General features: G+C 36.6%; 8 protein-coding genes and 1 long non-coding RNA gene across 12 annotated transcripts; 5 read left to right on the forward strand and 4 right to left on the reverse strand.

The window, feature by feature from the left end:
• Window positions 1-47: 47 nt before the first annotated feature.
• On the forward strand, window positions 48-4162 carry LOC128879227 (inosine-5'-monophosphate dehydrogenase 1b). The gene is made up of 2 exons (XM_054128178.1): window positions 48-848; window positions 1575-4162. The coding sequence occupies exons 1-2, from the start codon at window positions 522-524 to the stop codon at window positions 2817-2819; spliced, it is 1572 nt and encodes a 523-aa protein (XP_053984153.1). The 5' UTR covers window positions 48-521; the 3' UTR covers window positions 2820-4162.
• On the reverse strand, window positions 3664-4292 carry LOC128879239 (uncharacterized). The gene is made up of 2 exons (XR_008457589.1): window positions 4101-4292; window positions 3664-4040 (listed from the first exon to the last, which is right to left on the reverse strand). It is a non-coding gene; the product is annotated as an uncharacterized LOC128879239 (long non-coding RNA).
• A 147-nt stretch (window positions 4293-4439) lies between these two features.
• On the forward strand, window positions 4440-5554 carry LOC128879233 (eukaryotic translation elongation factor 1 epsilon-1). Its single transcript, XM_054128193.1, has 4 exons — window positions 4440-4659; window positions 4751-4954; window positions 5048-5143; window positions 5240-5554. The coding sequence occupies exons 1-4, from the start codon at window positions 4576-4578 to the stop codon at window positions 5369-5371; spliced, it is 516 nt and encodes a 171-aa protein (XP_053984168.1). The 5' UTR covers window positions 4440-4575; the 3' UTR covers window positions 5372-5554.
• Window positions 5555-6204: 650 nt separating this feature from the next.
• On the reverse strand, window positions 6205-7656 carry LOC128879235 (mitochondrial import receptor subunit TOM22 homolog). The gene is made up of 3 exons (XM_054128195.1): window positions 7364-7656; window positions 7024-7129; window positions 6205-6934 (listed from the first exon to the last, which is right to left on the reverse strand). The coding sequence occupies exons 1-3, from the start codon at window positions 7487-7489 to the stop codon at window positions 6729-6731; spliced, it is 438 nt and encodes a 145-aa protein (XP_053984170.1). The 5' UTR covers window positions 7490-7656; the 3' UTR covers window positions 6205-6728.
• A 247-nt stretch (window positions 7657-7903) lies between these two features.
• On the forward strand, window positions 7904-14069 carry LOC128879221 (protein flightless-1). The gene is made up of 23 exons (XM_054128160.1): window positions 7904-8092; window positions 8401-8604; window positions 8672-8782; window positions 8870-9108; window positions 9184-9345; window positions 9416-9636; window positions 9705-9921; window positions 9985-10226; window positions 10315-10403; window positions 10473-10543; window positions 10621-10867; window positions 10980-11165; window positions 11253-11564; window positions 11630-11802; window positions 11893-12019; window positions 12094-12216; window positions 12312-12515; window positions 12577-12698; window positions 12764-13015; window positions 13135-13261; window positions 13353-13535; window positions 13615-13728; window positions 13835-14069. The coding sequence occupies exons 2-23, from the start codon at window positions 8542-8544 to the stop codon at window positions 13967-13969; spliced, it is 3720 nt and encodes a 1239-aa protein (XP_053984135.1). The 5' UTR covers window positions 7904-8092; window positions 8401-8541; the 3' UTR covers window positions 13970-14069.
• A 430-nt stretch (window positions 14070-14499) lies between these two features.
• Window positions 14500-15531, reverse strand: LOC128879237 (essential MCU regulator, mitochondrial). 2 transcript variants are annotated; one of them, XM_054128197.1, is made up of 2 exons: window positions 15038-15531; window positions 14500-14962 (listed from the first exon to the last, which is right to left on the reverse strand). In XM_054128197.1, exon 2 carries the CDS (start codon window positions 14925-14927, stop codon window positions 14664-14666), a length of 264 nt encoding a protein of 87 aa, XP_053984172.1. In that variant the 5' UTR covers window positions 14928-14962; window positions 15038-15531; the 3' UTR covers window positions 14500-14663. The 2 variants fall into 2 exon arrangements, with proteins under 2 accessions (XP_053984172.1, XP_053984171.1); XM_054128196.1 differs by having other exon boundaries at window positions 14500-14971; window positions 15038-15526.
• Window positions 15532-15774: 243 nt separating this feature from the next.
• LOC128879230 (uncharacterized) lies at window positions 15775-17726 on the forward strand. The gene is made up of 8 exons (XM_054128188.1): window positions 15775-16060; window positions 16122-16338; window positions 16409-16559; window positions 16621-16735; window positions 16838-16891; window positions 16996-17154; window positions 17247-17371; window positions 17444-17726. The coding sequence occupies exons 1-8, from the start codon at window positions 15964-15966 to the stop codon at window positions 17609-17611; spliced, it is 1086 nt and encodes a 361-aa protein (XP_053984163.1). The 5' UTR covers window positions 15775-15963; the 3' UTR covers window positions 17612-17726.
• LOC128879220 (probable ATP-dependent RNA helicase spindle-E) lies at window positions 17660-23258 on the reverse strand. Its single transcript, XM_054128159.1, has 10 exons — window positions 23115-23258; window positions 22826-23040; window positions 22473-22764; window positions 21869-22326; window positions 21411-21780; window positions 21177-21343; window positions 19928-21118; window positions 18723-19859; window positions 18308-18642; window positions 17660-18232 (listed from the first exon to the last, which is right to left on the reverse strand). Exons 2-10 carry the CDS (start codon window positions 23018-23020, stop codon window positions 18094-18096), a joined length of 4284 nt encoding a protein of 1427 aa, XP_053984134.1. The 5' UTR covers window positions 23021-23040; window positions 23115-23258; the 3' UTR covers window positions 17660-18093.
• Window positions 23259-23537: 279 nt separating this feature from the next.
• LOC128879223 (protein O-mannosyl-transferase 2) lies at window positions 23538-27018 on the forward strand. Of its 3 annotated transcripts, none has more exons than XM_054128162.1 (15): window positions 23538-23774; window positions 23849-23932; window positions 24008-24092; window positions 24154-24258; window positions 24356-24464; window positions 24539-24807; window positions 24883-24989; window positions 25051-25243; window positions 25311-25514; window positions 25571-25722; window positions 25792-25880; window positions 25947-26095; window positions 26152-26561; window positions 26634-26785; window positions 26861-27018. In XM_054128162.1, the coding sequence occupies exons 1-14, from the start codon at window positions 23683-23685 to the stop codon at window positions 26737-26739; spliced, it is 2154 nt and encodes a 717-aa protein (XP_053984137.1). In that variant the 5' UTR covers window positions 23538-23682; the 3' UTR covers window positions 26740-26785; window positions 26861-27018. The 3 variants fall into 3 exon arrangements, with proteins under 3 accessions (XP_053984137.1, XP_053984138.1, XP_053984139.1); XM_054128164.1 differs by having other exon boundaries at window positions 23571-23774; window positions 24147-24258; XM_054128163.1 differs by lacking the exon at window positions 24154-24258.
• Window positions 27019-27024: the final 6 nt, after the last annotated feature.

The following is a 27024-nucleotide window of genomic DNA, read 5'->3' on the forward strand; positions in this document are numbered from 1 at the left end:
AAATATACTGCGTACCCTTATCAAACGAACAAACAAACAAGTATAATGAACTGGGACCACCGTACCGTTTCCTATAATTACAGTCCAGCGCGCCCACTTCAACGCGCATGCGTGAGAAGCGTCTGGCGTCACAGCTATCGCTACTTAACGCTATCTACCAAACTTTTATCAACTAAAAAACGTGGATTCGAGATATATATATATACATATTACAATTACATCAACATTAAGACCCCCTGGTGACGATTTTATCGTAATTGACAGTGCCGCCACCAGTGAACGAAACGAAGAAGCGCGACTTACCCGCAGACTACAAAGGCACTGTGCGCACGTTGATTTCGGTCATTTCGCCTGGTGATCTCCGATCAGGTGTCTCCACGGGAGGTTTATATTCGCCACATTGAGCCCTGAAAGAACGTGATCGACGACTCGTTGCACCACAAATCGCGTTATTAATTACAATTGCAACAGTGTCGCAAAAAAAAACCCGGAAGAATCGTTGAATCTCAACGAGTAAGACGATGGCAGACTATGTGATCGGTAATACAAAACCGGCAGATGTACCGCTACCGGATGACGGACTTTCGGCAGCACAATTATTCGCCAACGGCGACGGTCTCACCTACAACGACTTCATCATTTTACCGGGTTACATTGATTTTACCGCCGACGAGGTCGAGCTGGTGTCCCCGTTGACGAAGAGAATCTTGCTCAAGGCACCTCTCGTCTCATCTCCCATGGACACAGTCACAGAATCCGACATGGCTATTGCCATGGCCCTTTGCGGCGGAATCGGTATTATCCATCACAACTGCACGCCAGAGTACCAAGCAAACGAAGTACACAAGGTATATAAAATTTCAATTCAAATTATCTCTGTTTCTCCTGGTAACAACCGCGCAATTCTCGCGTGTTCGTAACGGCTCCTTGGAAACCTCGTTTCAATATGCATCAGAATTTCGACGTGCACATACTTCGCGCGCGAGGTTTATTTATTCGGAACGGTGCGATATCATATAAACAAAAACATCTGCCTGGAGCACGAGTCAAAGGATCCCCCCTCCACGTTTCAGAAAAGTTGGCAATGTGTTTGCACAAGTTTTCCGGCACGAGTTTAGAACGCATTTTCTCGTGTTCAGCAGTAGAAACTTTAAAAGTTTCAAACGTAAAAAGAAACTAAATTTTATTTTATTTTACTCTTTTTTTTGTTTAATTGGAAATTAATAGACAAACATTTTATAGACGTTGCTAATCATTAAGATCTAAATTCACCACCTTGAATGGAGTAAATAACTCAAGGAGAACTGGTATCAACTGCAGATATAGTTGAACTAGAAAAACGAGAAAAATGAAACAATTTAGAAGTTTACTCTTAGTTCAAATAAAATAGTAAAAATACTCGTTAAATTAATCTTTTTCTAATATTAAGCAATTTATCTTTATTCATTTTTTTTCTTCTTACAAAAGAGACTCTCTAAATTTCATCTATCTACTACTGCACACTATTTTTTCCCATCCTTTAAAATTTAACCTTGTCTGCAATTCGTTAAAAATATCTACTTATCTATTTCTAGGTGAAGAAGTATAAACACGGATTTATTAGGGACCCAGTTGTTCTGTCACCCAATCATACACTAAGTGATGTTTTAAATGTTAAAGCAGAGCATGGTTTCTGTGGTATCCCCATCACGGACACTGGAAAAGTTGGGGGTAAATTGTTAGGTATAGTCACATCTAGAGACATTGATTTCCTAGATGGCTCGCCGAATCAACAGCATACAAAGTTAGAATCCATAATGACAAAATTAGAGAATCTAATCACAGCAACTGCTGGTGTGACGCTACAGGAGGCAAATGTAATTCTTGAAAAATCTAAAAAGGGCAAACTTCCCATTGTTAATGACAAGGGAGAGTTAGTGTCTTTAATGGCGAGAACGGATCTAAAGAAAAATCGTAGCTATCCTAGCGCTAGTAAAGATGATAACAAGCAGCTATTAGTTGGTGCTGCTATTGGAACACGTAATGCGGATAAGCAGAGACTCCAACTTCTTGCCACAGCCGGTGTAGATGTTATTGTGCTGGATTCGTCTCAGGGCAATTCTAGGTACCAGGTTGATATGATCAAGTATATTAAAGCAGAATATCCAGAGTTGCAAGTAATTGCAGGAAATGTTGTAACAGCTTTGCAAGCTAAAAACCTTATAGAAGCTGGTGCGGACGCCTTACGCGTTGGAATGGGTAGTGGATCTATTTGCATTACTCAGGAAGTCATGGCTGTGGGAAGGCCGCAAGCGACTGCTGTGTATAAAGTTGCAGAATACGCGAGACGATTTGGTGTACCTGTTATAGCCGATGGTGGTATTCAGTCCATTGGACATATTATTAAGGGTCTGAGTTTGGGTGCTAGCACAGTCATGATGGGATCTTTGTTGGCTGGGACCTCGGAAGCACCAGGTGAATATTTCTTCAGTGACGGCGTGCGTCTTAAGAAATACAGAGGAATGGGTTCTTTGGAAGCCATGAATAGGAAAGACGCGCAAGGCTCCGCGATGGATAGATACTTTCATAATGAAATGGACAAACTGAAAGTAGCTCAAGGTGTGAGTGGTTCAATAGTCGACAAAGGAACTGTATTAAAATTCTTACCTTACCTGCAATGTGGTATTAAACACGGATGCCAAGACATTGGAGCCAGATCTACCTCTGCCTTAAGATCTATGATGTACAGTGGAGAACTAAAGTTCGAAAGAAGAACGCATTCGGCTCAACAAGAAGGAAACGTTCACAGTCTTTTCTCGTACGAAAAAAGGCTTTATTAATTAATTATATATTAAATGACCGTCTCGTAAAAAAGTACCTGCATTTAATTGCATATAACTTGTCAATTTTAACAATTTGTGTGCCGAATTATACAAAGTCGTTTACATTGTTTAATGAGAAGCACGCTAAGTAAGATTTTACTTCGTAAATGAAATGAAAGTTATTTCTTAACGACAGACAAGTGAAATACGTTTCACAATTATTGTATGTGACGAATTGTATTTTAAACTTTAACTTTTATTGTATACAAATTATTTTACATGTACTTACAAGATTTCGTTAGAATATGTATTTTATACATATGAATGCGTAAGAAAAGAGTTGCACGCGAACTAGTTTAAACAAAATTACGGTTAGTAATATTGAGTTCTATGAAAATTTTCAGTTACCCAATTCTGCGATATTTAAATTTATTGCCAGATGTATGTATGTATATATCCTTTATCAGGGTATTTTAATCTGACTATGAAAAACTAGTACGTTTTTGAAATTTTATAAAAGGAAAAATGTTTAAGATATCGGTTTGAAGTTTTTTATAATAACTGATACATATCTTAAGTTACATTATTTTGATCATTAATGTATACATGTAAATTTAGTTCCAACAAACTTTGAAGTCTCGCTATGGCCACTTCTACAGTAGCCTACCCAACAAATACTAAGTAAAACTCTTCTATGTACGTCATTTTTACGAATTTTAAAAGGATCTTTTAGAAATATATATTTTTAACAGTAAACTGTAAGAAAATACAAAAATTGATTAGAATATCCTTTTAACTAGATACTATATAATACAATTTCTTGTATAATAAATAGTGCTGTCATAAGGATCCCCAGACTTAAATCTATCAGGAACTTTGAATGTCATTATGTTGAACTCCTTTTCCTATTGTGGAAGCCCTGAAGATTGTACACTTGGTCTGCTCAGGATCAAATCTGGTCAATTCTTCATATGAAAATTTTGATGGAACTCCACCAGTTACATATGTAGCAATAATTGCTTTCCTATTCTGATCTGGACGAAACCCTTTGTTAATATATTGTTTCAATATTTTGAACTAACAAGTCAAGGTAATAACCTCCATTCTGGGTACTCTGACTTATTTTTATCAATAAGTTAACTTCTGCCATCCCTAATTCTCCAGCTAAAGTATAAATGTCCTCTTTGTTAAAATAAGCAGCTGATAATGATGTCATTAGTTTACGCCCATCAGTATAAGCTATAATCATTACAAGGTAGAACATTGATCAGCTTTAACTAATTATGTTAAATAACTTACGTTATTTTATCGTGTATTTTAATGTAATTTATCAAAATATATTTTTACGATCCTGGTTTAAATACGAACTATCTTTCGAGAGAAAAAAACGACCTCGTCGTAAAGTATTTAAAAGTTTCGTCGAAAAATTTTCCAAGATATCTAACGAAAAAATATCGCGCCATTCTATTATCTTCAGCTCACAAATTTTATACAGATGTTGTAATAAATTGTATATTTGTAATAAACCCCTAACTGATGTTGAAACCACTCAGTGTTGCGTTATATCGCTGTAATTACGTTACTCCTGAATGCCATACAAAAGTTTGCCTTGACCAGACCGGATAAGACAATTACTTAATGTGTATTACGTCTAACTCGAGTCGTAGCATTCGTTATATCAAATGTCGCGCTCTTTCCGAACATAACCTAAAAATTATTGCTTCGACCGATACAAAAATACAAAAAGTTTGAGCGTGGTATAAAATCTGAAACGATGGTTTTGTGCAATGTTCAATGCCTAGAAAGGATTTCGAATTACTTGGACGTCTCACCGGTGCAGCTGGAAATGCACGACAATGTAAATTGACGAATTTTTTTGAAAATAAATTACGAGATGATATGTATTTCATTTACTCAACATGTATCTAATTCATTATAATTATTTTTAGGTAATCGTGTCCACGGAACGAGCATCGAGTCAAAAAATCGAGGGTTTCAGCACCATAATTCAATCCTTGATCAAGAATTCAAAATGTCCAGACCTACTTGGTTGTGACAAAGAAGTAGAAGCTTTATCGCGTCAATGGCTTGAATATGCAGTTGTATGTGTCAGTTATGCCGATACTCCTGCCAATGCAAAACGAATTTTCCAGGTAACTCTATTTATATAAGCGTATGAAGAAAAAGTAACAGTTATGTAAAGCTTATAACAACAAGCATCATGTTAATTAAGTATATTCTCGTAGGAGTTGAATACAGTGCTGAAAGACAACACTTATTTAACTGGGACAAGGAAAACTATCGCTGATGTCACTCTGTATTATGCTCTACATTCAGTAATGGTAATAAAAACGACCACGGTGTAATAAGCGGACCACAGGAATCCTTAGTAGATAATACGGATCAATCTAATCTTCCTGGCCTATTTTCTGTTGCAGCAAGAGTTGTCACATCAAGAGAAAGCTCAATATGTACATGTTTCAAGATGGTTCGATAATATACAACAGGAAGAGAAATTAAGGCAGCAATTGGATTTGATTTCATTTGATCTGTTGCATTTATTCTTATAAATGAAATAAATATACAGTATTGACCTAATAGCTGTTACACAGTGTGTTCTCAAGCACACTTTGATAATGTATCATAATTTGTTTACAATTTAGGATTGATCTCCTTTTATTCTGTAGCAGGGTTTGCTTGATTTAATGTGAAAAGAATAATGACGAATAACATGTTCCAATTTTTTTTTTAAATAAATTCAAATGTGTTTTATGAGACTCCTTTCCCTGTAAGATACTTACTATTACAATCAAATATTTAATTTACATCGTTGCACTCAAATTTTTTATGGACACAATTGGTATTGTACCGATGTACTAGCGGTGAACAGGCCGAACTAACTTTTTAAAATCATTATACTAACTTACTAATTCTTTATTTCCTTTAAAATTAACTTAAATTGGAGTATAATAATAAGTAATTATGTCGAATTTATCAGTATTAAGAATATTTTATTCAATAAAATAATATTACTAGTCTTGGTACTAGTGGCGTCATCGGTGGCAAAACGCCCAAGTTTGTAGTGAAAATAGTTCCCACTGTTACTACTAGATGGTGCCACTAATTAAAAGGTCGATAATTATTCCTACATTAAATAACTATTCATAAAAGTGATAAATTTGACATTTTAACTAATATATTGTAGTGTTATAAAGCAAAGAATCGTATTGATTATGCATTTATAAGAAAATGAAGATTAATTGATTAAAATATACAAATGCCACTGACACTAATTTTATTCAAGTTAGATAAGATTAGTTTAGTTCGTACAAATCCTATCAGCGATAAAAAGGGTACACTATAACATTTTCCCCCCTAAACAACATGAATCCACCTCGTTAGATATAAATAAAATCAATTTATTAAGACCGACTACAAACTTAAAAACCTAGCAATTAAACATTGTATTCGCTGTAAGTTTATTTTGACTTTGCGTATTACAGTAACGGATAATATACTAGGACCGTACACGACGATCCGATTTAACAATTACATTTAGCAACAATAAATTATACAAATACTCGAATGATATAATTTTAGTTACTCGGTAACGAATATTCAGATTCCCTTTTCGTGTAAATGCCGGGAGAACAAATCAATAAATGCGTTTTGGTAAAACATAGTATCCTTCCTGAAAGGAGTGAAGAACAACAAAAATCTAGCAGAACGATTAATTACGAATGAACCGTTTAGTCAGCTGAAATTTTACATTTCATTCATGATCCCTAATGAAGAAGATACAATGTCCCATACATGTGTGCATTTCGGTGAAAGGTTAAAATATGGTGGAATTGTTACTCTAATAAATATAAATGACGAACAAAACGTTCGAGTTGTGGCAAACTGAATACAATGTTAATATCGCTATTATCGTTGCACAGGTGGAGCCATTGGGAGACTTGAGGCATTCATGTTTGACATAGCTGTATTAGGTCCCAACAGAACTTGTTTCTGTTGTGTACGTTGCACCTCTTCCATTTGAGCTCTCTCCATTTCGAATAGTATAGGGGCGAATAGAATAGCCGATGAGCTGAAGAACAACCATGCTGCTGAGCAGGAAAATCCATAGAGCCCTGCAATATATATATATATATATATATATATATATATATACGTTTATAATACCATAAGAGTTGATGGTTGATGATTATTAATCGATTACCTTCCATACAAGCGTGCAAACAAGTCCCAACGTTGTATCCAAAATTACGTACTTCCTCTGGAAACATTTCTGTGAGCCCTACTAGCCTCTCCACGAGACTTTCATCCTAAATACAAAGAAAAATAGTAAATCGACATTGCTGATAAATTGTTCAATTGAATGAATGTGAAAAGAAAATGCATGAATTAGGGAAAAAGAAATACAAAGTGAAGGTAAATCATGAGTCTAGACATAATCTTTACAAAGAAAGCTTGGTTAATTATTATCAATAAAATGAACTATTGATTCGACGATACTAGGTGGAAAGCATAATTAACTCAAATTCTAACGAAATGTGTACCTCTTCGTCATCCTCGCCGTCGGGAAGAAGAGATTTCACTTCGGGAGAATGTGCGTCGCTACTGCCCATGCCGCTATCCAATTGTTCCAGTTCTTCAAATGAAGACATATATGAATATGAAGCCATATATGAAAACAATTGACGAACGAACAGGCGAACGGATTTGCAAACGGTGTTCAAATACTTTGCTTTCGAATGAAAACTCTCAAGAGCGATCTATCCTTCTCACGAACTGCTCGTGCATCGAGATATATACCGATACACACCGATCCACACCAATGCGAAGCGAACTTACACCCACTTACACCGAGTTGATTGAACCGACTTACAACGGAACTCAAATCTCACTAAGCATTCGTACTCGTATATTTTCTCACTTACGATCGCGTTCGAAAACTATGTTACGCGGATTTCGTAGAAATATTCCTAGACGTAGTTCCGTTTATTGAAAATTGACACTGATACGTTCAATGGTAAACTAGAATCGTTAACTAGTCAATTACAGTTTTGATTGGCTCCTACACTAACGACCTCGGTGACTTTCTGCTGTAAATGTAAGAATCACTGCACTCGGTCCAAGTCGGTGTACTCAGCATGAATTTGATACATTTGGTCAACTCAATATGAACTAACTATTACTTTTTTCTACAGAAATATTCGCACGTTTCTTTGTTTTTCGTGTATATATATTTATGTATATACGTACGTTCGCGCAAAGGAACGATATCTGTGAGTAAAAGAGATATATAAATACCACAGAGTGCTTGTATCTACATATGTATCATAAGTGCTCTGTGATTATTTGGTCATATTATCACCGATTATCGTATATTATCGTTGACACACCTGACAATGAGTACTGTTCTATCCAGTCCCATCGTTTTTTTATTTTTAATAATAATGCGACTTTACCTAGCATACGATTAATATTCTAGAATTATTTTGACTAATAATTTACGATCGTTTATGTTGAATCAAATGGAGTGGTGTACTTCGAAGAATTATTTTCATAGTAAATATGTACGAAATGTTTACAGACACCAATGCGTTTATTTTCTACTCGTTCAGCGTACTGTTTCCGAATAATATCGATACGCTACAGATGGATGCATAACTGTTGGATGCAAATTATATAAAACTTTACAAGAAGATAAATATCCATTTAACTCACGCACAAGATGGCAAATACAGGAGTGTTACCATTCGTACGTGGTGTAGATTTCAGTAGTAATGATTTTGGGGTGAGTACCGAGTTTCAAAGCATGTTTAATTTAATGTTGCCAACATTTAACGTGTTACTTTTTTCAGGGTGGTAAATTTCCAGAATCTGTTCGCCTTATGACTGGAATACAATGGCTGAAATTAGATGAAACCAACTTGACAGAAATACCAGAGGAAATGGGGAAACTGTTGAAGCTGGTAATTTTGTTAACACATTAGTTTTTTTAGTGCAAATGACATCAAAGACCTTACGATATAATCTGAATCTTTCTGCTTCCAAAATAGGAACATCTTTCTCTGGTTAAAAATAAACTAGAACGCTTATATGGAGAGCTAACAGAACTTTGTTGCCTCAGAACTTTAAACATCAGGCGTAATAATATTAAATCCAGTGGCATTCCAGCAGAGCTGTTTCATTTAGAAGAGTTAACCACATTGGATTTGAGCCGTAATAATTTGAAGGAAGTGCCAGAAGGGCTCGAACGAGCTCGTTCTTTGTTAAATCTTAACTTGAGTCACAATCAGTAGGTACTACATTATAATTAATGCCAAATTGTAAGACATACTGATCAGAATGTAACTTAACTATTTTCTTTCAGTATTGAGACTATTCCCAACACCCTGTTCATTCACTTGACAGATTTGCTATTTCTAGATCTTAGTAATAATAAATTGGAAACACTGCCACCGCAAACGCGTCGGTTAGCTAATTTACAAACCTTGAATTTGAACCATAATCCATTGGGACACTTTCAATTAAGGTATAGTAATATTCTATTGACTCATTCAAATGCTTTAATATAAATATATTTGTATCTTCTTTTGATTTAGACAGCTGCCATCGTTGATGAATTTAACAACCCTGCAGATGCGTGACACGCAACGAACATTGAACAATATTCCTTCGAGTTTAGAGACTTTAACAAATCTGCAAGAGCTCGACTTATCCCAGAATAATTTACCTCGGGTACCAGACGCGCTCTACAACCTCGTAAACCTGCGTCGTTTAAATTTGAGTGATAACGAAATAACTGAACTATCGACAGCGATTGGTAGGTTTGTTCAGTGCATAATTTTTGTATGTTCCCATAAGCACAAATTGAATTGATCTTCGTTTCAGAGCTTTGGACCAGATTGGAAACTTTAAATATATGCCGCAATAAATTGACAGCAATTCCCGCCTCTCTATGTAAAGTTATCACACTCAGAAGATTATACTTAAACGATAATTTGCTAGATTTTGAAGGTATTCCTTCGGGAATAGGCAAGTTGTCGTCGTTGCAAGTATTTTCTGCAGCCAATAATCGCTTGGAGATGATACCAGAAGGCTTGTGCAGGTATTTCGTGACTTCCTCCTTTCTCCTTCATTCTGTAAATAATACTAAAATTTTCTTTTTCAGATGTGGTTCGTTGAAGAAATTAATTCTGGCATCCAATCGATTGATCACCGTGCCAGACGCCATTCATCTTCTCACCGATTTAGAACAGTTAGATCTGAGAGATAATCCCAACTTGGTAATGCCGCCAAAGCCTACCGAGGTGCAGAAGGGATCTGGCATCGAATTCTATAACATCGACTTTTCTTTACAACATCAGCTGCGTCTCGCTGGCGCCAATGTACCACCACCGACTCAGACGGCTGGTGAGCACGATCTCTTCGATCAGTATTTAAAGTAATTAAGACTAACTCTATCGTCCCACATTCACCATTCATTGCCGTTGTCCATCAGGTAGCAAAGATCCGATAGCTCGCAAAATGAGACTTAGGAGGAGACGAGATCAGGAGGAAGCTGACCAAGATCAAGCGAAAATATTGAAGGTATATTTTAAGCCGCCTCGTGTCGGGGAAGACGCGAGATTGACGTTGGCATTTGTTTTCCTTGCTTAGGGTATGAAGGATATAGCGAAGGAGAAGAACAAGGACAAAGAATGCGAAGAATCCAAAGCGGAATCGTTGAAGTAAGAATAAAATGCACGTTCAGAGTACGTTCTTCGTTCGAGAACGATCGATCACTTATCTTTCTTTCCTGTTAAAGACCCAAACGATGGGACGAAACTCTGGAGAAACCGCCGTTAGACTATTCGGAGTTCTTCGACGAGGACGCTGGTCAAGTGCCTGGTATATCGGTATGGGAGATAGAGAATTTTCTACCCAACGAAATAGAGGAAGTAGCACATGGAAAGTTCTATGAAGGCGATTGCTATATTGTGTTGAAGACTGAAGTCGACGAGGCTGGGTCATTGATTTGGGCGATTTACTTCTGGATTGGAGAGAAAGCTACGGTATGATAACGATAATGAAACATCTGTCTACGTTTTAGACTTGGAAGCTTCAATTATTATCCACCATAATAAATGCATAACCAACCAAGAGACCTTCCTTTTACTATTACAGTTGGATAAAAGAGCTTGCGCTGCTATCCACGCCGTCAATTTACGGAATTATCTCGGTGCGCAGTGTCGTACCATCAGAGAGGAACAGAGTGAAGAATCGGATGAGTTCCTGATGCTATTTGAATCTGGCATAACGTACATAGAGGGTGGTCGTACTTCGTCAGGCTTTTATACAGTAGAAGACACGGTTCGTAAAATATTTAACGTACACTCTTCTTCTCTAATAATTTCTATTTATCTTATTTGTTTTACTTTACTTTTCAACGGATCGCAGCCGTCCGTAACCAGACTATACAGAGTACATGCAGCAGGTGCTTCGATTCATTTAGAACCCGTGCCTGTTCGTTTCGATTCCCTGGATCCCGGTTTCGTGTTCGTCTTGGATACAGGGGCCAAGATATTCATGTGGTACGGTAAAACGGCAAAAAGCACGTTGAAATCAAAGGCAAGGCTGATGGCGGAGAAAATTAACAAGAACGAAAGGAAGAACAAAGCGGAGATCCTAACGGAGATCATGAATTCAGAGTCGGATGATTTTCTATCTTATTTAAACGTGAAAGATATCTCGCAACCTCCAGCGATTGTTGTAAGTTTAATAACAGGCGGATCATATACGCGAATTAAATTGTCAATGATTAATTTTTATTGAAGGAACATGTGGACCCGAATTTTGTCCCTCCTGCGCCGCGTCTGTATCAAGTTCAACTAGGCATGGGTTACTTGGAACTACCTCAAGTCGAAGTACCTCACGGGAAGCTGACAAATACGCTCTTAAACAATCGCAACGTTTATATACTGGATTGTCATTTGGATGTTTACGTTTGGTAAATAAGAGTGCGTGCGTGCTTGTGATCTCTCAACGAAGAGTTACTTCAAAATGTAACTCAAATGTTCATTTATTATTGTATATATAGGTTTGGCAAAAAGTCAACGAGATTGGTGCGAGCAGCTGCTGTTAAGCTGTCTCAGGAGTTATTTAACATGATTGAACGACCGGAATACGCTATGGTAACTAGATTGCAAGAGGGAACGGAGTCTCAGGTAATGAATTTACGAGTAAGCAAAAGGTTGGTCACATTCTACAAAAAATATACGATTACTTTTCTTCCATTTAGATTTTCAAATCCAAATTCACCGGTTGGGACGAAGTCATAGCAGTCGATTTTACCAGAACCGCCGAATCTGTCGCCAAGACTGGCGCTGATCTTACGAAATGGGCCAAGCAACAAGAAACAAAGGTACACGAATAAATAGAAATTTGTCTTAATAAATACAAAAACAAAGTTTCTCGTGAACGTTTTGTTTTGCTGATGAAATCATTGTATCTCGGCAGGCGGACCTAGCCGCACTCTTCATGCCTAGGCAACCATCGATGACGTTCACCGAAGCTCAGCAACTCATGTCGGAATGGAATGACGATTTAGAAGGAATGGAAGCGTTGGTATTGGAAGGAAAGAAATTCATACGTTTACCAGAAGAGGAATTAGGACATTTCTATAGCGGGGATTGTTATGTTTTTCTGTGTCGTTACTGGATGGTACGTATTCGTGTAAACAATTCTGGGATAACTAAAAATAATAATGTTATGCGTTCACCAGCCGTTAGACGCGACGGAGAACGAGGACGGTGACGAACAGTTCGAGGAAGATTATCAATGCACGGTATACTTCTGGCAAGGCAGAGACGCGGGAAACATGGGATGGTTAACGTTTACATTCAGGTTCGTCAAGATATAAACCTTCCTTTTATCTTATTGGTTAACAGTAGCTTGATGGTGATTTTTAGTTTGCAGAAAAAGTTTAAATCGTTGTTTGGAGAGAACCTGGAAGTAGTCAGAACTCATCAGCAACAAGAAAATCTAAAGTTTTTAGCATATTTTAAAAGAAAATTTATCATCCATCATGGTAAACGCAAACAGCCTAAGCCTCCTGGTAGCAACAAGGTCGAATTTTTCCATTTGAGGAGCAATGGAAGTGCGTTGTGTACTAGGCTAATACAGATACCAGCTGATTCGTCGCTACTGAATTCTTCTTTTTGGTAAGATCGTTGATATCATGTTCTCTTCTTTAATTCATCGAGTCATGTCCTGTTTGTCTAAAGACACCGATCTTGTTGACGATGTGTATTATTCTACAAAGTAACAACCGCTGTTTCAGTTACCTTTTGAACGTACCATTCAATAACGACGACGAAACAGGAATAGTGTACGCATGGATTGGTTCTAAAGCGGACAACGATGAAGCGCGTTTGATCGAAGAAGTCGCCGAAGAAATGTTTAATAACGTATGTTGCCGTTTTATAGTAACTCGTAGTAGACAACTAATTAGTTAATGTAAAGTAAATATTAATATTTATATCCTTGAACGATTAACAGCCATGGATAAGTTTGCAAGTCTTGAATGAAGGCGAAGAACCGGACAATTTCTTTTGGGTAGCTCTTGGCGGAAAGAAGCCATACGATACCGACGCTGAATACATGAATTACACCAGACTGTTTCGATGTTCTAATGAAAAAGGATACTTCACGATCAGTGAGAAATGTACCGATTTCTGTCAGGTATACAACAAATACATTAGTTTACATATAAACGAGACTGCTCGGTTAACTAATTCATGGGTGATGGATGCTATTCCAGGATGATTTAGCGGACGATGATATCATGATACTTGACAATGGTGAACAAGTGTTCTTATGGTTGGGAAGTCGGTGTTCGGAAGTAGAAATTAAATTAGCTTATAAATCTGCTCAGGTAAAAATAGTGAAGCAAATAAGCAATTCGTTATCACGTTAAAGAAGAGCAAATAATATGTAAATGAAAAACTTTTTCGAGATGATTTACGCCGTTACATTTTCAGGTATACATTCAACATTTACGAGTCAAGCAGCCAGACAGACCACGCAAGTTATTTTTAACTGCGAAAGGAAAAGAATCTCGTAAATTCACCAAATGCTTTCATGGCTGGAGTTCGCATAAAAGACCACCTCAATAGAAAGTATGTTTAATAGAAACTGGTTGTTTTTAATTTTGATGTGATTTGCGATATGGAAAAGCCTAACAATTTATTACGAGTATATTACGATTTTAAGTTATATCTGCAGGCAGAAAAACTATCCAATGGACACAGCATTTTAACATCGTGAAATTTTATTATTTAAACCGACAATCCTGTTTGCACAAAGTCATTAACATCGTTGTCACTTCGTGTTTCTCCTCCTTACATGTTTAATTGTAAATCCATGGAAACTGTACACTATCGGGTGTGGGTATGTTGCGTATAAACGCGCGCGCGTATGTGTGAGTGTGTGTGTGTATATATACTTCCTATACACAATAATTTAAGAGAGCATGTCACGTGTATACATTATCTGATAGCTTTCCCTTTCTATGAGAAGCATTCATCAAACAATTTGCAGTTCAATTTTCATATTTTCATAGAAATAAAATCGAGGAAGCAGAAAATTGAGTTTGTGCACTTGATTCTCCAAAATATTGTAGGATAGAAAAATGTTTCGGCAACAATTATAGCTTAGAACTTTGTCATTTATTTGTCATATGTTTTCAATTCAACAGTAGAGAGCTAGATGCAAAAGTTGCAGGAAGTCAGAGGAAGACGCATATAACGAAACAGTGATTCTAAAGAGATTCTAACTAGTTTAACATGAATTAAAATTTAAGGTACATATCTAGTCGTCGTCATCGTCGTCGTCAGAAGGTACAAAAAGATCGTTCTCCTCAAGGAAATTGACTATCATTATGCTCAAGTAAGTTCCGATAGTTACGCCAGCCGCAAGAATGCAAAGAACCCTCGCATAACCGAAGCGTATTCTTTTTGGTTCTGGAAGAATGGCACCCGAAGGTGTCCTTGTCGTATGTCGAACTTGTAATTTACTTCCTCCAGTGTTTTTGCTCAAAGCTCGAAATAAACTAAATGTACGTTGCAACGACATTCTTTGTTGGCAGTTCACACCGACAATAGCGAAGACTGCGGAGGCTGAAAACAGTAGTTTGCTTTGTACAAAGTCGAGATCCAAGAAATGTGAATGTTTATCATACGTACAAATTGTTGATGCCCACTCTGGATAAACTGTCCTTAAATAGCTACGGAGTCGGAAGTAGTATAAACCATTGCGCCAGGTGGACGTTAAACAGTGATTGTTTAACTTTAATCCATTGGTATTGAGAAGTTCCTTTAAACTCGCATTTGTAGTTTGATTATCTCAATTATACGCAAAGATAATCATAATACTGTTAGCACCAAGAACGCGATGTAACCAGTCCTCCTCCATCCAGGTGTGGAGAGTAAATTGATAAACAACCGGTGTTATCACTGTACCCAGAATCCAAAATTAGCATGGCGAGCATAGACCAATATCAATGTTACCAGATTTGACACAATTTTGGGATAGGCGTGTCCATGCCAGTAAAAATTGGACGGATCCTAATGAGATAGCAAGCTAAATGCAAACGTCGTGTTACGAATATATAATGTTATAAATTCCTAATTTCTAAATCTAAATCTAAAGATTTTGAAATCTTTTTAAACATTCGAGGAAAAGTATCCTCGAATTTTTCTATCTTCTTTATATTCATTTTCCAACAATCTTCAAACGATAACCAAGTGGGGGGCTATGAGATATCCATTTTTACTAAATCTAGTAATATTGATCCATTCTTTGACTACAGTGTAGTATAAACAAAGATTATTTTTATCAGTCAATAGATAACAGAGGAAACAAAATAAACAATGTATAGTATAACGTGATAAATAAAAAAACAATTCTTTTCTGATAGAGAGAAATAGTGTTGTAGGACACTTGAGAAACTTCAGAGAGTTTCTTCTCTATACAAGTTCACTACTCTGTGCTTTGATGTGCAATTTCCTTGTGACATGTACAAAAAAAACATATCTTGACATGTAGTTTGGCTTTCTTTGAATTTAATACGATACTATCCCTCTAAAATTTGCCAAAAAATTTGTGAAAAATGCCAGCGGTAATCGTGGGTCCTCCTCAACGTAGCGAGCAGATGCGTCAAGCACTGAAAGCTCACATTACCAGAGAACGACAACGAAAGAAACAAGGTAACCCTACTTGTCAAAGAAGTTTTTGGTATTGTAATTTAACGTTTTCCACTACACGTAGAACAAGAAGCAGATGCAGAGGAGGAACGACAAAGAAAAGAGAGGGAACGTCAACAGAAACAAGATGTAATGACTTTAGGTGAGACTAGGGAACAAATATCGAATCTCGAAAATGAGCTGTCCCATTTGAAAGATGAGAAACACCAGCTGTTTCTGCAATTGAAGAAGGTCTTAAATGAAGATGATAATAGAAGAAGACAATTAATTAAAGAAACAAAGTTTGTATTGTATTTCTTAGAGGATTAGATGTATAATCCGATGACATAACCAAATATTTTTTATACGCAGTGTTTGTTCTGAAGTATTAACAGCGGTAGGAGGATATCCTGGAACAGGTCCTAGAGTAGTTCATCCCCAGGTATTTCTCCCCTTACCACGAAGCAGTAGTCCCCTTTATAAAGTTGCTGTTTGTGCACCAACTCACACTTTATTATCGAGTGTAAGTATAAGTTGCTTATACTTAAACTAACAACTATTAAACTATGAGTCTACTTTCTTAGGGTCCATTGAAGAGAACTCACAGTCCTTCACCTCCTCCAATAGCCTCTCCATATCATGCTGTGTATGGATACAAACCACCCCCTTCAATTCCAAGTTACAATCACCCACCTTCCAGTAAGTACATGGATATAGCTCTACTTTCATAATGAAAGACATATATGTTTATAAAGAGAATAAGAAGGACAGTGTTAAAGGTAGATGTTTGTGCCTCCGTAGAATCTGAGGAAGCAGCTAGGAGATCTGGCGATTCCCGAGCTGTTCTATGGAACAGTGAGTGAATAAACCTTTAATTTCCGTGCTCTTGGTTTAAAAAACCATCGTTTACAGCCCTCGCATTTCCACTGTTAACTTTACTCTTGCGCGTCTTCTTACAGAGAACAGTCAATACTCTGCCTCCAATTTCTACTCTGCGCCCACGGGTCAAAGTGTCTATAGTTATTCCGCGGCTACTTCGCAACCATCGCGAGAACCTGAGCCTGCCAAGTCTGTGTACCTTTCGGGAAACAGGCAAACTTTATCAGCGCATCAAACTGGTATATTAACATCTACGTATAAATATTTCACTTTCGTTCAGTTCAAATTGCACGAATTAACAAAGGTACTGTAATAATCGTCTATTCATTAGCATATGTGACAAACTTACATACATTGGAGCATAAAGGCGCCTATGCAGAAGATAAATTTTATCTACGACCGAGCAGCCATGTCACCGTCCATGGCGGAGCTATTCCTATTCAACAACCGCCACAGGTATTTTTGAAATTTACTTATTGTTACATTTGTGTATTATATTTCATGAATGATTCATGAATGATGATGAAGGGAGCGAAAACGGGAGGAATTACATCAGGCTATCCAGTGAGAGCGCCACAACCACCGCCTGCCCCATATCCGCCACCAGGTACTTACGTTAGTGCCTCTGGTGCTAACGTACCTGGACGGTTATTATACACTCAACCAGGTGCAAGATATCTTCAAAGAGAAGTATAGAATATCGATAAACACTTGCTTAAACTGAAATATCTCGACACATTATTTGTATATAAAGTTTATATTGTACAGTCGTCAACCATATTACAGTATTCAAATATATACATTTGAAGTATTTTGTCTTTTTTTAAACATTATTATTATTACGTACTTTACTGCTGTTTTATACATTTTTGGGGGGAAATTAGATATTTTCTTTAGGAAACTACAAAAGATATACACTAAGGAACAAAGCAACGATTGCATATTTATAAAACTAGATAAAAAAATAATTAATCAAATACAAAATTAAGACAAAATCGTATTGTGTTCCTATAAACAATCATTTAAATTACGTCAAAGATCGTAAAAAAAGTAAAACATACATGAAAAGTAATCGAAACAAAAATTTATCTTACTTGGCACAATATTCATTAATTGTCAAAATAACTTTCGTTAAACACTAATACTTTGTTACATATCTCTCGTTTGCCGTTTTCGTTTTAGAATTGAATTCCTAATTGTTTCTCTTTTTTCCTATGTTCTATCATGAACAAATGACTGCGGAGGTCGAAAATGTCGACTAACGTAACTTTGCACAGTTTACATTGAATATTAGTATTTTCAGGTCTCCTGGGATCCCTATTACAGTAGAAATAAACATTCATAAACATTACATTAGAACAAAATAATATGCATGTTCAATAATTTACTTACTCGTTTGTCAACTCTCGTAACTCCTTCAGATGTTCTGTAATTTCTTGTAACTCTGACTTTTCCTCTAACTCCAACGCATTGTGCAATCTAAATATGTTGTTTGCGATCATAGACAGCTTGCTGGGTTGTAAGTACAAAGACTCATCGTACAGATTCCATTTATCGAAATCAGGGATTAATTCCGGTTCTCGTTTCTTCCTTGGCTTGTCGATCAATTCCCTCAACGCGTCCTTTATTCTGTTTTGACAGACAATTATTTGTTCCATATTATCGCTGCTTTCATATGGATATTTAGTTTGCATTCCAATGTTCATCCAATGACGCAGTCTGTTTATCTGCCAAAGAAATGAAAAAAAAAAAAGAATTAGTTGAAATATAAATATATACAAAAAGACGTATTTTAAGCAATTCTCACAAATTGCAGATCGTTAAGGGTAATTTCAGCATCGAATTGCAGCTCTATGTCGTGCTCAGGGAAAATGCTCCTTTTGGTGACAGGATCGGCTCCCAATCCGCATAACGCGCCAATATAATGAGTTCCAAATTTGTCGCGTCGTAGTTCCATGCATGGAGTGAAAATCATTGTAATTAAAGCGGTTAGTCCAGTAGTACGTGGCATTAATGTTGTATTGTGTATCACTAAATTATTCCCGTGTCTATTCTGGGAGACGGATCCAGCAACTAGAAGTCCTGGGTCTTCAGGGTCAGTGTCCAGAAGAACAGAGTTGACAGAACTCGCGGCCACTTTTACTTGCTTGCCTCTGCCGGTCATGATAAAATGTTTCAATTCAATCTCCAATGGCGAAAATGGACCTCGTAAATTAATTGTTGTATAGCATTCAGAACTATCAGGTGGGTCTGGATAAATATCAGGAATATAACCTTGATTGTACTGCAGCTTTTCATAATAATTACACTGTTCGTCTGACATGTCTGATTGTTTCGATCTTAGATCATTATTAAATCGCGAGAAATAGTCTTCTTTCTTCTTTATCGCAAAACCTTTATCAATTAAATATTGATTGATATTGATCTCCTTTGCTTTTTCTTTGCTTTCGTGCACTAGCTCCAATGCGATGACGCTACTAACGACTGAATAAATGTTACCGAACAATAGACCAGGTTTGTTAATTAATTTTCTGAAGAAATCGTACGCAGATTCTGACCAATCGTCGTACAAATCATGCGCTGCGAATGGTCGAACATTCGCTAAAACGCATTCGATAGCTAACGCTGGAATATTGGCAATCTCGCTGTTGCTATCGAGACATTTTAAATCACATAGTCGACAATCGCTCGAAAAACCATAATCGATGAAAAATACTTGTACTAATATTTCTGGTAGCGCTACGTGACCTTTGACGATTGCTCGAAAGTATGATCTGCAATTATTTTGTTCGAATGGCGCGATAACAAGTGTGCCAGTTTCTGGAGGCGTGATAATGGGATTCAAGCAACGATGTGTTCTCTCGATGACCGATCGTATTTTCTCCATATCTTTTCTTACTTTGGTATCACGTATTTGTATCCAAAAACGACCAGGATCCTGGATCTGAAAATTGGAATTCTTTAACAATGTGGAATATTTTAATGTACGATTTATTTTAGAGACATACGTACATGTTGTACTATTACAGGGATGCGAGACACTCGCAAGCCTGGTAACTGAGGTCTAATGCTGTCTTTCATTATGTCATCACAATTGAAGAAAACTTTTTTATTCAAGTTCATTTCTTCTGCCCTTTGATTCGCTATATGTTCATTTAAAATAGGTATCTCCATAGGAATTTTACAGTGTCTCATTCTGATAGCTTTGTAAACGGACGGTGATATCTTTCTCAACGTACGATCGCCTTCCTTTTCTGATGTTTTATTATCGATAAATTGAACATAAACTCGAGTAGAAGAATCAAAAGTTACTCTCACTTTTCCAAAGTTCTTCGATGACGATCCATCCTCTTTAAAAATATCTTGAATTCTACGAGCGTAGAGAATTCCAGGTTGTCTCAGAGGCCATCCCTGTAGATACACCGTCTTAGATGGATCCAACCCACCTAATAATCTTACTCCACCGTGTTCGTTGGATTCTCCTGGTACAAACTTGACGAAGTAGTTTGGGTAGAACGCCCCAGCGATCGCGATTTTTAAAGCGAGAGACTGTTCGGAATCGTTCCAAACAACTTTCTTCACTCCCGCACTTTCTCGTATACCTAATTTATCCAGTCTCTGAGTTAATTCTGTAATGAGGGCCTTAACTTCACGTAATACTCTTACTTGTAAAAAGTTTCTCGCTGCCCATTTCTTTTCTGCAGAGTCGCTGTTTATGCGACGATTGGCTTTCTCGCCGATCCACACCTTGTAAGCACTCATGAACGCTACGCAATCGCTACAAGAATCAGCAGCCCAAACGAGTTTAACGTTATACGACAATAGCTTCTTCTGAAACGAATTACTAAACATATCTTTTACAGCCAAACTGGATGCAATTATAATAGTATCCTTCAAGACACTGAACACATGACCTAGCATAATTAATTTTGTTAAATGAATATCCAATGGCAGACTGGCCATGACTCGACCCAGATCAGTTATGTCTCCATCGAGATTTCTTATATTATTGGTCTTGTCAATTAATGCGCCTACTTCTTTTAGCAACAATATCGTTCTTTCCAAGTTTCCAAGATCGGGTGGATCTAGAGAAAGAGCTAAAATAGCTTTGGGTTCTCCCATGTCCAGCATTTTGGCTTTCAGGACTAGATTTTCCAGCGGGGCCCGCATCATTTCGGGTGATCCTTCTTGAGGCAGGACATTCTGCAATTTTTAATGCTATTACAATTTACATTGATTTGAATCGTTAAAATAAAATTACCTCGTAAAATGATTGTGGCACGAGCCTGTACACTCTTCCGTCCATCACACGACCCGTGCGACCCGCTCTTTGGTCGCAATTTACTTTACTCGCCCACGTAAGTTCTAAGCTCTGGAAACTAGTCGTAGGATCGACAACAAGTTGTTTCGTTAAACAGAAATCAATTACTAAAAAAACATGCGGGTAAATTACGTTGTAGAGGATTGTTTTTCCGATTCAATTAACTTAACACACCGTATTTTACATCAGGTACAGTGATACTGCTTTCAGCAATATTTGTAGATAAGATAATGCGACGGTACCCAGGGGACGGTCTTTGAAAAATTTTTTGTTGGTCTTGATTAGAAATCAACGAATGTAACACTACTATATCCCATTTAGACTTGTCGTGTTTTGGTAATTTTAACAAATTATACATTTCTTCGATTTCATTGATTCCTGGTAGAAATACTAGAATCACGTGTCTTTCATAGGTATTTGTTTCTGGATTGTAATTCGCATCATCTGCTTTCATGTCCACATCGTCGAGAATTTTTATAAGGTTGATACAAAATTCCACCATTTTAGATGTAACTTTTGGTTCTATAGCAGAAACATCAGGTAACTATAAAGAAGCAAAAACATATATATGTATATTTGTATGTCTTAAGTTGTAAATAGTATTGTACTTAATAATTATATTAGATATTTACCGGACCCATTGAAACCAATTGACAAAGATAGAATATGGCAGTGTTGAAAATAGTTTTCTTTGCAATATCAATAACAGGTGCAGGTACAAGTTTGTTTCTCAGAGGAGAAGAGAAATATGCAGCAAATTTGTCTACCTCGAATGTTGCAGACATTAGAATAACTTTTACCGAACTTGAATTCGTACGTAAAAGCTTTCGAACTACAAGTAAAAGAAAGTCCATGTCCTGATCCCTCTCGTGGACTTCATCCAATACAACATGAGTATAATGCAACATATTTTTCTCATTGATCAGTTTATGTAAAAGGACTCCTGTAGTACAGTAAGTCAAACGTGTATCGTGACATGTTTCATTTATTAGACCTACTTGATACCCTACAAGGGTACCTAATGGCCAATCCCTTTCTAGACAAACTCTTCTCGCGATACTTATTGCAGCTATACGTCTGGGCTGAGTGACTGTCAAATAATATTAAACATGAAAACAAGACTAAACTAGTTTTGTTTTATATACAGTCAGTGTAAAAAGTATTCGTACAGCACCCCATTTAAAATAAACGCTTCCTGTACGAATACTTATTACACTGACTGTAGATCAGAATTACCTATAATATTGCAGTGTTGTCTTTTTTTATAGCAAGATTCCAAAATATACTGCGGTACTTGCGTAGTCTTTCCACAACCAGTTGGTCCTTGTATAACTACAACCGAATTGGTTTCAATCATAGAAACAATCTCATCTTTCTTAGATGTAATCGTCAAATTTGGTTTCGTATGATAAGCAAAATCATACGTCCGATAAATTTTCAGTGTCTCTTCATTCTCCTGTACAGGAATTGTACCTTGTGACACGAGTTCAAAATTTTTTTGATCACCGGTGTTATGAATCTGCGGAGACTAGGAATAAACAAAACTTTTAATAATAATCAAATTAATTTCTAATTATTATGTAATTTACCTTTAAAAGTTCATTCTCCTCTTTTTTCACATATTCCGCGACGTAATCGGTTCCAGCCTCTCCTCTTCTTACATTTTCGCTTAATTGTGCATCTAGCAACGACATGTCCTTTGGTACGTGTTTTCTACTTGATGGTCCTTTTAATGTTTTTCTTTGAAACGTGCCTTTGGAATCGAATAACTCCATAAAATCCATCTCTTTTGCACGTGTTGCGTCTAAGACCATACACAATACTATTTAGTTTTATATAATTGATACAAAATTGCTTTTAAAAAATGTATTGTTTTACCTGTATTTTTATGTAAATACTATTGTAGCATGTAACCTTCCCTTTCCTTGTGCCTTCGCGTAACATGAATCAATCAGAATCAATATGAACTGATGTGAATGAACTGATATGAACTGAACTCAACTGGATTGACTGAAATGTTCAAAAAGTTCGACCTATTGTATCGATTTGTAACGTGTTCATCGTTCGCTAAATACAGGGTGTTCCAAAAATGTTGTAACACATTGAAAGCAAAGATACGGTATCCGCGCGCTCTGATTGGTCAGTGTTTTCCGTTAATATCTCCTCAACGAAGCCTCGGACAACATTTTCGCTAAGGTAAAAGTTGTTTCAAATCACCCCCGAACCACCTCTTTCAAGGTGTTACAACACTTTTGGGACACCCTGTATATCGATTACAACATCCGTGTTTGCTGCAACAAGTAGGTGTATTCAGTATTCTACTTGACATCACTGTACAAATTATAACCACAATATTTTTCTATCCTACATTCTTTGAATAACTTTCTACTTTTTAACTGTATTCTACAACGTAACTTAAGTGGTATTATGAAAGGCAGTAATTCAGATGAATTCAGATAATACACATAATACACATAAAATGACTATGAATCCACGTGAGCAGGCTTCGAATAAGGATAGGAAGGATGCAACAGATTCGTACGTGATTTTATGTCGATATTTATTTATACGATTTGAATGTACAGTTGCGATAACTTGTAACATTTGCATAGGAATTGGTGGCTAGTTTTTGGAATTATTGTCGTATTGACAGCAGCGACGAGATTCTACAAAGTTACAGAGCCTCAACATGTGTGGTAAGCTACATATAAACAAAAATATGTACTGTACAATTTATGATTTAGATGAATATAAATATTTTACTCCTATAGTTGGGACGAAACGCATTTTGGAAAAATGGGAAGCTGGTACATAAACAGGACGTTCTTCTTTGATGTCCATCCACCACTTGGAAAAGTAAGTAACACGTATATAATCCTTTATTTGAATGTTAATGATCTACATTGTTAGTTTTTAGATGTTAATAGCATTGTCTGGATATTTGACTGGTTATGATGGAAAATTTGCTTTCGAGAAACCAGGGGATAGGTTTGAGAACGTTGAATACCTTGGTATGAGAATTGTTAGTATAACTTAATGTTTCTATATTTATAAAAAGAAATTTGTTAACCCTGAAAATAATCTAAATTTATGCGGTACAAATATGTTGTATGTTCCAGTTTTGTACATTTTTGGGTGCAACCATTGTTCCTTTGTCATACCTCATTGTGTGGGACTTGACAAAATCTATTCAGGCATCTGTACTTTCTGCGTTATTTATTTTATTTGGTATGCATGTTGTTTTATATAATTTCATTTAAGAAATAAGGAAGACATTGATTTAATTTTAAGTTTATTTCCAGATGTAGGACTGCTGACGTTAAATCAGTATATCTTGCTAGATCCTATACTTCTATGTTTTATGATGTGTGCAACTTGGGGAATGGCTCGTGTGGGTTCCCTCTGCAACGAACCCTTCACATGGAAATGGTGGAGTTGGTTATCATTTGCAGGAGTTTCACTTGCATGCACGATCAGTGTAAAATTTGTTGGGCTGTTTGTTGTTCTCCTTGTTGGGCTTTACACTGCTTTCGAATTATGGAGAGAATTAGGAGATCTTACCAAACCTATTGTAAGATTTCTTTATTCACTGTTTTCAAATTATCGGATTTGTAAGTGTCTACAGCGATGAATTAATTTATTACAGACATGTGTAGGCAAACACTTAGCAGCGCGATGTATTTGTCTCATATTATTACCGATGCTACTATATATGTTATTCTTTTACATTCATCTTTCTGTTTTAAATAAAAGGTAAGGAAATTAGTAAAGATTATGTATGTCTGAGAAGCATTAAATATTTTTAATATTTTAGTGGAAGCGGGGATGGCTTTTACAGCTCTGAATTTCAATCTTTATTAAAAGGAAACTCTTTATACAATGCAACGATGCCGCGCCAGTTAGCCTATGGAGCTAAAATCACCTTGAAAAATCATCGTACCGGTGGAGGATATTTACATTCTCACTGGCATCTTTATCCAGAAGGCATTGGAGCTAGACAACAACAAGTACTAATCTTATTATTTCGTATACTTCGCCATCCACTTCAGACGCTATCAATCGTTTCTTATACAGATCACGACTTACTCCCATAAAGATGATAATAATCTATGGTTAGTAAAGAAATCAGACATCGATGACATTCCATCCGAGCCACAATTAGTTAGGCATGGTGACCTCATACGATTGGAACATGTTGTTACGCATAGAAATTTACATTCGCACAAGGAGTTCGCGCCTATCTCCAAGAAACATTATCAAGTTACCGGATACGGCGAGGTATGTCTTTGTAATTTATATGTTTAATTATGTAATTACATAACTTTTTCTTTTAGAGCGGTACTGGCGATGCTAACGATATATGGCAAGTTTTAATTGTAAACGGCAAAGACGGCGATGTAATTGAAACAGTAACAAGTAAATTAAAGTTCGTACACTACCTACATCACTGCGTTTTAACGTGTAGCGGAAAAACGTTGCCAAAATGGTTAGTTTTGAATCGTTCTAAATTTGTCAAGTAAAGAAATCGTCCTCTAGAAATATTATCATTTTACAGGGCGTACAGCCAACAGGAAGTTTCTTGTAACCCAAACATGAGGGATAAGAATGCACTGTGGAATATCGAAGACAACAACTATGCGAAGTGTTAGTATCGAAATACTTATGAATTGTAGAGTACCATCGATTAATTAATAATTTTCCCTCGTTTAGTACCAAACATTAGTTTCCAAGTCTACGCGCCAAGATTTTTAGATAGATTCTTGGAGTCGCACGCTGTCATGTTGCAAGGAAACGCAGATTTAAAAGTGAAGGAAGGAGAAGTATCGTCGCGACCCTGGCAATGGCCTATTAATTACAGAGTATGTCTTATAAAAAATGAAGACACTGAAACGAAATTAAAAAATAAATTTTCTAGGGGCAATTCTTTTCCGGCAACAATTTGAGGATTTATTTACTTGGCAACCCGATTATATGGTGGGGCAATATCGCGTTTTTGATCATTTTCATCGTGCTGTACATTTATGCATGTGTACGACAGCAACGTGGTTGCGTCGATCGTCCGGATGTACTCGAACAAAGAAACAAACTAGTAAATGCGGGCAGATGGCTGTTTATCGGTTGGATATTGCATTATCTACCGTTCTGGACAATGAGCAGAGTATTATACTTCCATCATTATTTTCCGGCTTTGTTGTACAATTCAATGTTGACTGGGATAACTCTGAACTATATTCTGGAAACTGTCCTCATTTTATTTGCAAACAGAATCGGATACGTGATCTATCACACAATACTGACCGTTATTATTTCAAGTACTGTATACAGGTAAGCGGATAATAGCGGATAATCTTACGAACGTCTATCGTAACAAAGACGACGTATATAAATTTGTTTCAGTTTCTACTTGTTTTCTCCGTTGGCGTACGGTATGGTTGGTCCCTCCGCGCAGGATCCTGAAAGTTCGCTACATAGTTTGAGGTGGCTGGATACCTGGGAATTTTAAGAAAGATTTCCGTTATTTAGGAGATAATTATTTACAAGTTCATTAAGTATGAATAATATTCAGTAAAATCAATCTGATATTACTATACATTTTTATAACTATTTTCTTCGATGACTTCTAGGGAGACAATCTTCACATATCACGTTATTAATCATAAAAGTTTATGAAAAGATGCAACGAGGGGAAAAAGTTTCCAACACTTAAGAAACATATAAGACTTATTTATAGACGAACAAACTTTTTATATATTTATACAAATAATATAAATTATTTACAAGACATGCC

The sequence above is a fragment of the Hylaeus volcanicus genome, chromosome 7 (assembly GCF_026283585.1).
Source record: "Hylaeus volcanicus isolate JK05 chromosome 7, UHH_iyHylVolc1.0_haploid, whole genome shotgun sequence".
Lineage (NCBI taxonomy): Eukaryota > Metazoa > Arthropoda > Insecta > Hymenoptera > Colletidae > Hylaeus > Hylaeus volcanicus.